Consider the following 13,295-nt stretch of genomic DNA (forward strand, 5'->3'; position numbering starts at 1 on the left):
CACTTAGTGTGATAGAAAGTATATGTCGGTTAAGTATTTAGTCTAGAGGTATAGATTTCCTTTAACAAGGACTTTTTATAAACAGGTCAAAACAGAAAAGTTAGCGATTAAATACACTGAGGCCGTTTTCCCTGACTGAAATCTGGCCCGAAAATGAATGTATAATGAAGTAGAATTCTGTGTAGGACTGGTCAGACTGGGGGCGCAGTTGGCCAGCTTGAATATACTGCAATATATGGACAAGCAGTCCCCTTTGGGGAGATTATAATATCCACTACTGGCCCTCGGTATTGTATAAAGGAAAAAACACGCTTTTGCTGTTCTTTACTTGGTAGCCGTGGGAAGTTAAAAATTGTATTTTGAAGTCCATTAATTCCTTTTTCAGTAGATAAATACAATGTGGCACAGCATGCGTGTGTTTACAACTATTTTATACACAATGATTTTTCTTCATAACATAAAGCAAATATGTAAATCATTTCAGTTTTCACTTCTGTCAACAACATGAGTCTGTGACACGCTTCTTGTGTGTTCTTATGAGTCTGTGACACGCTTCTTACCTCAACACTAATCTGCATTCAGAAGCCTGTTAATGAAATTATTCAGCTGAACAGCGAGCAGTGTGCTCCATGGCTTGTGTGCATATTCTGGATGCTTCCTTTTCATGCTTCAATAGGTGGTTTCATGCTGCCATCTTGCTAACGTAAATACAGCTAGCTCCTGATTAGTTTTATGACTCTGAACACTAAGGCAGCACTGTGATTATGGTGAAAGAAATACCTCATTCATTCCCTATAATTTGAATCATCCCATTCTCAAATGTGTGTAGCCTGATAGTGTGCTAAAAGGATAAATCACGCAAAAGGATGCAGTGAATGATCGCAGTGGACCTCCTTACTACTTTGAACAGCCTGTTTGTGGGACTGAGTGTTAAAATGTTGCTGTTATATTTTGCTGTAAAAAAGTGTGTGTTTGGACATCTTATTAAAACTTGAGAGTAATATTTGTTTAATGCTGGCATGTAAAGCACGGCTGAAACAAGATCATGTTACTGTGCATGGTTAACGTTGATGACAAGGGCAGAACAGAGGGGTAGTTCACATAAACAACTAGAGGGCTCATTAAAGGAACAGTAATACCAAAATTTGAAAGTGTTTTAAAGTAATTATAAATATAATGTACTGTTGCCCTGCAATGGTACAGCTGGTCTGTTTGCTTTAGAAACTCTACTATAGTTTATATAAATACCCTGTTGTTTAGCCACAGGGGCAGCCATTCAAGATGAAAACAAGAAGAAAAGGCACAGGTTACATAGCAGATAACAGATAAGTCCTGTAGAATACAATGGTGTTTTATCTGTTATCTGCTATGTAACCTGTGCCTTTTCTTCTTTTTTCCCCCTGTTGCGAGGGATGCACCAAATCCAGAATTCAGTTTGACATTCAGCCAAGATTTGGTCTTTTTCAGCATGATTCGAATTTGGCCAAATCCACGTGCCTGGTTAAAGTAAATCTGAATCCTTCGAATGACGTGACTTTTGGTCAGCTTATATGACCATCCTCAGGTGTGTAGGTCTCTATGGGCAATTTAGCTGATCAGCCATGCATAGAGTGGCACCGGTCTATATGGAACTGCATAAGAACCACACCTCCATACATAAGGCCATTGCTTTTATAGCTTTTGTTATGCACCATTCTGTTTTATACTTGTTTTTGTCCATCAGCTTTGACTTTCAGTCACTATTCCTTCTTCCTGAAAGCCCTTTCCCTTGAGTACAAGATGCAGTCATAATTATAACAGATGCAATCATCAGTGTTCTCCTTGACCTAATAATTAATGCTACTGTTTTTGCTACTGACTCCCTTGCTTTTCTTTATCCTAGGCATACTAGCTCTATGCATAAAATCTGGTCCCACTATTTACTCAATACTAGGAACCTAGTTATACCAGTGTCCTTTCTGTCCAATACTGGAAACCTAGTTATGCCATTGCCCAGTCTGTTCAGTTCTAGGAATATAGTTATACCAGCCCCTTTCTGTAGAATACCAAGAACATAGCTATTCCAGCCCTCATCCTGTACAATACTAAGAACATATTTATATCAGTCCCCATGTTGCTGATTGCCAGTAGCCTAATGGAAATAGTATTGGAATGCAGAAACAGCAGACGCTGAATTAGTTAATTTGAAACATGAATGCCATTTTATTTAGCATTTTACTCCCACTGTCTTTACTATTTATAAAGTGATCTTCGTATATACTTGAAGTCTCAGCACAAAATGTGTTTGCTGTATCAACAACCATGGGAACTTCAACAACCAGTGGGGAGGAAAGCATATCTCTGAGAAGCTAGTTTTGATCTGTAAATGTTAAAGGAGAAGTTCTGAGGCTCCCTCAGAAAAGCAATATATTGGAACTTGTCTATGAACAGGTCTTCTGCTCATTCTAATGAGAACTATCATTATTAAGGGAGGGTGTCAAGCCTGGGGAATCTCCTGTGAGATGAGAGTTCCTTTAGCCTTTGGGGTTGCTCCTACTTGATAAGTACTGAAAATCTCCTTGGTGTACAATGGATGTGCAACCATATAATGGTGTTCATAAATAAATATTGTTATGCAAACACCTTGTTGATAAATCCAGAATTCGGTTTCATTTCATCCCTGGCTAAAGGAAAATAAAATAGTTCAGTAGTTATGAGTTAGTGGAACTAGGTGGTTTCCGAAACCCAAAATTCAAGGTATATTACATAAAAATAATGAAAACAGTGTGTATACAAACAATACACTGAAAACTACGGAAATGGTTTATCCAGCAAAAAGAAATGCAGAAGCACAAATACCATGTTTGAAATTTCAAATAAATGGTTATTTAATTATATGAGCAGATCTGTATATGAGTCAGAGTGGTTCCAGGTACTAACGGGGGCACAGCTGCAGCTGCCCTATATCTACTAAAAAAAGCCCTTTAAATGATAAATTCTCCCTGTGCATAAAAGGTACTTGCATAAGTAAAGCATTAGTGGGCAAAAGGGTTAAATACACGAGGAGTCATTTACTAAAAGGATGGCAGTGTGCAAAGTAAAAATGGGTGCAATAGACCTTTGCACTTTGCACACTACCTTTCTTGCAGAGACCTGTGGCTCCCCCATGAATACAACAGTGCTCCACAGATCAAATGTTGGTAAATGCTGACACAGATCACCTGTTTGGGTTTGGTACAAGTAGACGGACCTTAATATGCAAACCACTTTTGCTTCCAAGGGAACCACTGGAAACTTACAGAATGTGCAATTTTGCATACAGCTTCTGCGAGGATTCTCATTCATTTCTTTTCCCTTACTTAGCAAACAGACTCAGCTAGGACATAAGATAAATAAAATAAGTAATGCATAATCCTGTATACTTTTTACTTGTATCCTGACTTTCTGTTAATCTGGGCAACCAATTTACTAACTTATTAAGTGATTAATTTGTGCTTAGAGTAGACAACAGAATGAAAGTCATGTCCAGGAAGAGCTGATTTACAAGTAATCTGTGCAGCAATGCCACTAACCTAGAGTGCTGATAGGACTCATTGTAGTGAATCTTAATCAAATACAATGATCAGTGCATCCATATCTGTCTTAATGGAACGTCTTTACTTTTACACAACTCATCCAGGATGAAGCTGCAAGTCTATCATGTTCAGCCATCCCAAACCCTCCTTAGACAGCATCCAATTAGCTACTTTATTTGACTAAATCTGTAATTTGTAACAGAAATGTTGTGCCAAAAATGGATTAACATTGTATCCAAAATAATGGCACATGAATAAAATGACAAGGATAAATTATTTCTGCTTGTTTTTACATTATGGTTGATTAAAATACAGCCAAACTGGTAAATATATCAGTTGCACATCCAAAAAATATCCTTAATTTGATATTATTCTCTTTTTTTGTGTATCACCCAAGATTCTCAATTGCTTTGCCAGCCTTTTAAAAATGGCAGCCAGGCTCACTTAGTAAATCAAGCTTGTATCTTGGTTCTAACATGATTGAGGCTCTTTTTCCGGTGAGCCTGGGGGTTTTACAAGCTCTTCTGCAGTGGAACTTGATTTTCTTAAAAAGTCACATTAAGGCTGTGAGTTTTATGTGACCTTGGGGAAGGTTAACGTTCTTGGAACTTTTTCCTAGTAATAAAAAAATAAAATATGTTTGCTTACTCACTGCGTGAAGCTCAAATCACTTCTTCACTATGTGATGTTATTCCTCTCTTACTGACCATTATGACACTTTCAAATCATTCAGTTAAATTGGCAGTAAAGTTTCTCCAAGTGACGAATGGCAGAACTCTAAATATTGCTTCATGCATTAATATTGCATGAGAAGCTTGGATTACAATATTGGATTCCTGCCGGCTGCTTACTAAAGATTACAGGACTGATAGTTGTAAGCATAAACCATGCTGCAGGCCAGAACACAAGATGCCTGCTGAAACAGCCGACAGCAGTTTTCTCTTTCCAGCCTTATGTTGTACTCTTGTATAGGATTAAATAATACCAATTACATATAAATTTAGTGAAAGTCCTACAAATCTGATTAAGTTTGTTGCTATTTGTGTAACTCGTATAAGCATTTGTGCAGGTTAATAAAATGCAGTTTTGCTTTAATTCAAATAACATTATATGTGCACTAATCATGTTTATACAGTGTAATGATTAATAAACGTGACATAGCTACAAAGATATAGAAAATATTGTAACATTATATATAGACATTTCTTTTGTAGCAATCAAACGTATACAGACTTTTCTGTATCTATTTCACAAATATATTTAAAGGAAAACTATACCTAGAGAATGAATACCTAACCAACAGGTAGTTTATATAATAAGTGGCATATTAGAGAATCTAACCAAACTGGAATATATATGTCAATAAATATTGCTCTTTTACATCCTTTCCCTTGAGCCACCATTTTGTGATGGGCTGTGTGCTCCCTCATCACCTGACAGGAAATAGGGCAGCTCTAACTGTAACAGGAAGTAGTATGGGAGTAAAAGACAGAAACCTTCCCATTAATTGGCTGATGTGACCTAACATGTATGTTGGTTTGTGTGTGTGCACAGTGAATGGTATGGTCTCAGGGGCGGCCCATAGTACTTAAAAAAACAACTTTCTATTTAGGATTACTCAATAACAGATACTACTGAAAAAGTATAGTTTTATGACAATAACTTTACATGTGAGCTGCTTTATTTTTTTTAGAGAACTACATTGTTTGGGATATAGTTTTCCTTTAAATGAAAAAATAAGTAATAATGAAGCTAATGCTAAACTCAACAGGCCTGAGATGCAATTAGTTGTAGGATGGGATCCGAAAGTGTGTAAAGGAGAAGTTGTGGGTGCATTGTCTTCTTCTTTGTTCTCTCCTCTTTTTTGCTCTTTCCACCTACCCTCTTTAATGATATACAACTTTGTTTTCTTCTAATTCTCCAACTTTATACAATTCTCTGAGCTAATCCTTTTATCTTAAACCTTAAAGCAAATATGCTATAAGAACAAATGCATTACTTAATTGTTGATGAAATGTAACTGCTAATTTAAATTCAATACAGGTATTGGACCCATTATCCAGAATGCTTGGGACCTGGGGTTTTCTGGATAAAGGATCATTCCGTAATTTGGCTCTCCATACCTTAAAGGTCCCCATGCACAGGCCGATAGTAGCTGCCGATATCAGTCCCTTAGACAGATTCGTCAGCTTATCGGCCCATGTAGGGGCAGAAACAAGGGACCTGCCCGACCAATATCTAGCCTGAAATTGGCCAGATATCGATCGCACAGGTTAGAAAATTCAGTTGGATCGGGGACCGCATCGGCTCGTTGATGCGGTCCCCGAACCGACTGCCCGATTGCCGCCAATATAATTTGATTGTTTGGCCCCAGGGCCTATCGTAGGGGAGGATATCAGGTGGGGATCCACTCGCTTGGCGAATCTCAACGTGTATGGGGACCTTAAGTCTACTAAAAGATTATTCAAACATTAAATAAACCCAATAGGATTGGTTTGCTTCCAATAACGATCAATTATATCTTAGTTGGGATCAAGTACAAGGTTTTTTTATTACAGAGAAAAAGGGAATCATTTTAAAAATTAAAATTATTTGCTAATAATGGATTCTATGGGAGATGACCTTCCCGTAATTAGGATAACAGGTTTCGGATAATGGATCCCATATCTGTACTATCTATCGATCAATCTCAATCAAGACAATGAGTACAGGACCAACACCCATTGAAAATGTATTTGTGACACATTTGCATAGAAGTCCAACATTTTCATCAGACCTTAATCAAGGATAAACTTCATTAAGTTCTTCAAAATGCTATTCAAAGGTCCTAATGAGGAAACCAAAACGTTAGATTTCTGTGCAAATGGGTGAGATATAAATTGACATCACAAAGGGAGTGCTGGTCCTTTCATCAGTATTTATATGAATAGCTACATTTGACTGAACACCTCGCATACCTATGAAAAGGGTGGAGCAGGGGCATAGTTGTGTGTAATGGTGTATGGTCTGGGCATAAGGGAATGTGGTGTTGTTGGAACAGGCATGGTCTTGGCAATATGGTGTGTGACCAGTAATCTAAGTTGGGGTAGGTTCATGTCTATGGTTCCTCCTACTCTTGATGCCAGTTGCACAGAATATGGAGATCATAACCTGAAGTTTGAACTTCTCCATAAATATCAGGCAATAACAAGAACAATTATATTCAACATGTTGTTTGCAATTGTTTTCTATAAAGAATTTTCAGGGCTGCCTCTCTTTTAGGAGTGTAGACTAGGAATGAATCCAAATCAGAAACATACTAGTCTGTACTCACATGATACTTCTCGTCAGAAAATGCTGAACATGTTTCTAGCCATGCACAGGTGGCAGCTTATAACTTCTGTGTGACCTTAATCTGAAATATAACTTGTTTTAGTGTTATGCAACCTGTGGGCCCTGAGCCCATCTGGGGTTGTGAAACTTAAAATTAAACTTAAAGGACCTATACACTAGAAGAACTTGGAACAGAATAACATTCATGGCCCCAAAACCTTTTTGGACCATACGTTAGGGATACTGGTAATGTTTTATCTTATTCAGGATTATAGTCCTCTTTTTATCCTAAAATACAAACCTGCCTAGTTTCATATTAGTAGATAACAAACAAAGAAAGGTAAACAAGGACAGAGCTGGAGATAAACGAGAGGGTATTGGGGATGAGCAGTAGCTTTATAACATAAACCATAGCACTGCAGATTACTTGAATAGGAGAGGGTCTGCATAGAAAGATAAGTAATAACTAGTAACTCTGTCAACCAATGAGTTGCTAAGAATTGGCCATTTTATAACATACTAAAAGTAGACTTTAATGGACTAAATGAAAATATGGATGCTGCTAAGATCCCATTGGAATTTTTGCTCTTACCATGGGTTATTGTGGTCACTGTGCTTCTGGATACTGAGGGAGCCATTTATCAACAATCGGATTATTTTAATCAGACAATTCACCAGCCAAAACTTGCTGAGATCATGTAGAAGTCAGTGACGGACGTATCTTCCCTGGAGGATCCTTCTTTTACTTCAAAACTTTAGAGGTTTTGGATTTTTGACGCTGGTTTTTGTGCAAAAATTCGAAAAATTTGCTATTTTTCTGCTACTTTTTCCTGCCCCAGGTATTTCTGGTATTTTTCAGTTCAAACTTTTTAGTTCATGTAAGACATTCATGGAAACGAGTTTATTCGAATTTTCAAATAAAACAAAATGAGAAATATTACAGTTTTAGTAAATCTGCCCCTGAAAATCCTAAATTGTATTTTATGTGCAAGAGGTTCAGTTACTTTGCTATATTTCATTGCAAGAGTTGTTATATTGTACCTCACTATCACACTGTCATGTGGTCTATCTAGATACATGATTACTTTAGGATTTCTAAGGGATTTTTGAGTACCCAGCTGGGATAAATGAAAATATTTTGGTGTCAGTCCTGGTCTAGTTTAAGACTATAAGGAATAACAGTTGTATTAAAAATATCAGAGTCTTGTCATACTAAAACAGATGTTTTGCTGATCACAGGACTGTCTCAGCAAGCAGCAGCTCCTGAATGCCATACGCCAGATGCAGCAGTTCTTAAAGGGCCAAGAGACTCGTTTTGCAGAAGGAATTCGCATCATGAAAAGCAGACTGACTAACTTACAAAACACCGTAAGCAAAGCAAGCCCAGACCTTCCACCAGGTAATTATCTGAGCTAGGTTTTACTACTTATATTCAAGAGTCAAGAGGCAGAAATAGGCAACTGGTGCCACTTCACCAACTCACACAAGCTGTGTTGCAGTGTCACATTTTGCCTATACTCAGCTTAATGTCATTTTAATATAACAAATTAATAACACAGATTGGGAAATAAGCGTTGTGTTTACAGAGAGAGGGAGATATAGGCTTTAGTCATTCTAACGCTTTCCAGCCACTGTGTCTTGATTGCAAGCCTACTGCTGCAACTACTACCAGTAGGAGTTAGAAAGAACAGGAACAACAGACATGCATTTAAATATAACATACATTCACACTAGCAAACATACACAGCTTCAGCCAGGGGTGAGCGGGGCCCACTGGGCTGCCAACTCAGGGCCCTCCCATTCCAGTTCCAAGCTCCTACACACAGCAAACCCCAAGCACACAATTTCCTGGCAGGAAACAGGCCTGGGTCGGCAGGGCCCACAATGGATCTTCTTAAAAACTGACTCTAACTTTAAATTTAGTATGAGATACTTACTTTAAAGTACTGTACATAAGACATAAATGGTTTACAGTCCCTAATAGGCTACCTGCCTAAACAAACCTTCTAATAACCATCATTCTGTCACTGTTTCGCATTGCCAAAGGAACTTCAAATCAGGTGCTTCAATCCCCACCAGAGAAAACTTGGTAATATACCCAATAAACTATACGCACACAAAGTATCTTTATGTGTCACTGCTGCTGATGTATTTTATATTCAAGACCTGCTCCATCCAGAACACACATCTAAATTGTTCAGGATTGTGTTTATGCTTAACAAAATGCCTGGATAACTGTGTGTCTCCCTGTGTATTTCTCTTAAGCTACCTTGATTTTAATTCCCCTTGTTATTTGTCCAACATATCCTAGGCCACAAGGACCTTTTCAGCAAAATACATGACATAGAAAGAATTGCAAGTGGCAAGTTTTAAGGCCGATCTCCAAACCCATAGTAGGATGATTTATAGCTGAACCTTTGATTACGGAGGAGCATCAATTACATCCTAGACACAGAAATGTTCCAATTTCAGGTTCCCAGAAAACTTGGGCTTCCTCAGCCTGGTTTGGCCCCTTTAAAAAAAAAAAAAAAAAATAGTATGTGGGTGTGTGTGGGGTGGGGGGGTCTGAAAGTAACTGTCATTTATCTCAATGCTCTGGCATTTTGCTGGTTCCTATTGCTCATGCATGCTCCTTGGTACTGATCCCCCAGTCTTTTCATGTAGCCCACTTATCCTCCCCACTTTCCCCTGTGCACACCAGGATATAACCATCACCCATATTTCCTGTAATCACAATCAGGTTCACCTCCTCCCATCTACAACTAGAGTTAGCGTGGACTCAAATTTATATCTGAATATTTTATATAGGGAAACTTATAGTATGCCATGCAAATCAAGTCATGAAGGACCAAAGGTCTTATGCTATGCTGTCCTAAACTACACCAGACCCCTTATAATTCAAGTTTCTGGCTATAGTCATTGCAAACTGATTGAATTTAAAGGACAAGGAAAGGTAGAATTACTGCTGTTAGGCCCTGCTCAGTGATTCTAGTCACTTATTTCAGACATTGGACCAGCGGTGATCTTCTCCCAAAACGACAGTGTTCCTGAATACTTTCCAGCCCCACACTGCCATAAGCTGGTGCCTCAGCATCCTCTATGCCACAAGATTCACATGCAGTGCAGAAATTCTTTGATGATTTCCATCTATGTCTGGGCAAGTGCATTAGAAGAACTTCAGCACTCGCCCGGGGTGGCATAAAAGATGCTGTAACACTAGAAAAGTATGGCGGCATGGTCTGAAAAGGAAAGTACTACGGGCAATTGTACGGCAGTTATGAAAGAAAAGCAGGATCTAAAATAAGCGACTTGTACCACTAGGGGTGCCTAACAACCTGTCCTTTAAATTTACTGCAATCAATGCATCCCTTCTGGCAGCATTTTCTAGGGGCATTTTTCTCATTACATTAACTTTACCTTAAAGATAAACTGCATCTAACTGCATCTACAGTGTCACAAAATGACTGCTGGTGGATTTTCAAATCAGAAATTTGGCTCTTCTAGTGCAAAGTGCGCTATGTGCAAAGAGTGCACTTTCTGCGCAAAAGATGTGGTATCGGCTCGGCCACTTCATGGCGTGCACTAAGTGCCAAATAGGCCCTGCTGAGGCTGTAGCATAGATATACAGTTCTGTGGGAGCCAGATCTTTAAAGCAGCATTTGATAATTCTCCGGGTCAGATATTTTTGTAATGGCTATAGATAGTCAGTTGAATTATGGAAAGCAATCTTAGACCATGTTTATCAACTACATTTGTAGTGACCATTGGACTATATTTTCTGGCATCATAGATATTCTTTAAAAGCACTTGTGCTGTCTGTGCACTGTCAAAACTGGTGAAGCGAAAGACAGAGAGAGTATGATCTTCCTATTACAGCAGCAGTCTGCCTTCCAGCAACATGTTCTGTCCTGTCATTGCAAAGAAAGTGGAACTGAATACATTGATCCTGTTGTGTCCAGACATAAACACAAGGAATTCTGATGTTAGCTTGACAAAAAGATGATATACAGTGAAAAACACTGGGAATGCATATAAAATAAAGATGTACTGAAACCATGTGTTTCACAAAGATACTGGAGGTAAAGTAAACAGGGAACATCCAATAAAAAAGAGATCTGTTTCCAGTTATCACTGAATCATTTAAAGAGAAACTACCCTATTTATTACTAGGATTCAACTGTCATTTATTAGTTTTTAAATTGTCTTTAAATATGTAGTTACGTAAAAGGGTGTAGAATATAGGATTTATAGTATTCCTTCTTTGCATATTGTACACATGGGTCTGAGCTGCCATATTTTTATGCCTCAGCCAAGGCAGTCGGTAAAAATCACCTAACTCATCAACAGTGTAATGTTATGTCTAGATGTTTTTGCTCAAAAGTAAAAATTTATTCAAATTTTAGTATGATGTAGAGAGTAACATTTTGAGACAATTTGCAGTTGGTCTTTATTTTTATTATTTGTAGCTTTTCCATTATTTAAGTTTTTGTTTGGCAGCTCTCCAGCTTAGAGTTTTAGCAGCTATTTGGTTGCTAGGTTTCAAATTACCTTAGCAAAAGGTGTGGTTTGAAAGATTAATATATGAATAGGAGAGGACCCTGAATAGAAAAGTATGTTTAAAAAAGTAACAATAACAATTAAACTTTAGCCTCAGAGAGCAATCGTTTTTGGCTGCTGGGGTCAGTGACCACAAATGACGACTGCAAAGAGTTAAAAGAAGAAGGCATATCATTCAAAAACTATGAAAAACAAATAATGGCTGATTGAAAAGTTGCTTAGAAGTAGCCTTTTATAACATACTAAAAGTTAATTTAAAGGTGAACCACCCCTTTAATGGAATAAATTGTGTCAAAGACCTTTATAAGGTTAAAGGAAGGTTTACTTGGACTTGTTTGAACAAAAATTTCATCCACCTATTACAAAAGATTTTCACTTTCTTCAGCACTATTTTCCACCCCTTATATGAGAGGCTTATTTTCCCTATTGTATCAAATTGTCAAAATTGTCAAATTGTATTAATGTCAAGACCGAATAGTATCCCTTCCAAGGCTTGGAGTAGTATCTGGAAAGGGACCGCTAACTGTTCTATTAATTTGGCACAAGTAGAAAGTTCTAGAAAGTTTTGACCAAGTGGTACCTTGTTCCCAAAAGAGTGAGTGAGTTTTATCAATTCTTATGGGGGGGGGGGGGGGGAGCAGGATAGGGGAGAGAGAAGAGAACTCCACAGACTCTGGCCCCGGGAATGATGTATTTTTCTGTGAGAGAAAGCTTACTTAGTTTTTACCTTTCCTTCTCCTTTAAAAGCATGCATTACTGCTATCATGATAAATGAGAAATTGACCTCCATTATCTAGCACCCCTGACAAATTCTTAAACATTTGGGAACCTTGGTCTCCATGAGCTGTTATGCATGGACTGGATTTGCCCCTTCTCTCAGCATAATTTCACTTTTCTTTTATTGTTTGGGATGTTACTTGATGTGTTCTTCCAACTTATGGGAGTACTGCAGTGGTCCTAAGATATCAAGATATAAATATCTACAATCAGTTTTGGTTACCATTCAATGATTAACATAAAGCTCAGGCACTTTGATTTGTTGTAAATAGTTTACTTAGAAACTTTCACATAAAACTGAAGTAAAACTGGATAATGTTGAGAAATATCCTTCTTAAGTGAAACTATTGCTCTAAATAAATATACCACGTGGTGAAATGTGAGGATATTAAATGTCACCTCAGAGTCCCATAACATGCATGAAAGCACTCGGCCTTTGGTTTTATGCCTTTGTATGGTCATTGAATTCCTCTAATATATTTTACTTACCTAAAAAACAAAATTGCGAAAGCAAAAAATAGTAACAAATGTTTTCATGTGACTAAATATTCATATTGTTTATTCTGAGATGGATTTTGTTTAAACCCATTTAATGAAATTCTCCTCATACTGACAGTTATATAAAAAGATCAAATTGTTTTAGGTGTGAATGATCTTGGGGAACTGCAGAGAGTGGTGTCTTTTAATTATTTTTTCAAAGTTATTTTCACAATGTTTTCATTATTGCTGGAAAAGTTCATATTATTTTACAGTTAGCAACTGTCTCTTCTTTACAGGCGTTAGTGTCTGTTGTTGACTCTCTGTCCCAGGAAATCTTGTCCCTGGAAATGTACCAAGTTTTAACAACCACACAGTCAGCGGGAAGCCATAAAGTAATTCTCATTGTTAGTGCTCCCTCAGTAAACTACACTTATTGGAAACATAATTAATCTGTAATAATGACAATATGACATATCTTGTATGGTGGGTGTCAGGGCGTGGTGTTGAGTATTCCCACTGCATCTTTAAATATTAACCTTAATATTAATATTCCTCTATTGTGCCTTACTTCCCTTTCATAAAAATCACTATTTCAGTAGACTGTGTATACTGTAT

General features: G+C 37.6%; 1 protein-coding gene across 1 annotated transcript in view; it reads left to right on the plus strand.

Moving 5' to 3' along the window:
• The window catches only part of fbln7 (fibulin 7), a 59,612-nt gene that overhangs the window by 26,892 nt on the left and 19,425 nt on the right, over window positions 1–13,295 (plus strand). Inside the window, exon 2 of the mRNA XM_002940399.5 lies at window positions 8,106–8,265. Coding sequence (XP_002940445.2) covers window positions 8,106–8,265 — 160 coding nt within the window. The remainder of the gene's footprint in view (window positions 1–8,105; window positions 8,266–13,295) is intronic.

The sequence above is a fragment of the Xenopus tropicalis genome, chromosome 5 (assembly GCF_000004195.4).
Source record: "Xenopus tropicalis strain Nigerian chromosome 5, UCB_Xtro_10.0, whole genome shotgun sequence".
Taxonomy (NCBI): domain Eukaryota; kingdom Metazoa; phylum Chordata; class Amphibia; order Anura; family Pipidae; genus Xenopus; species Xenopus tropicalis.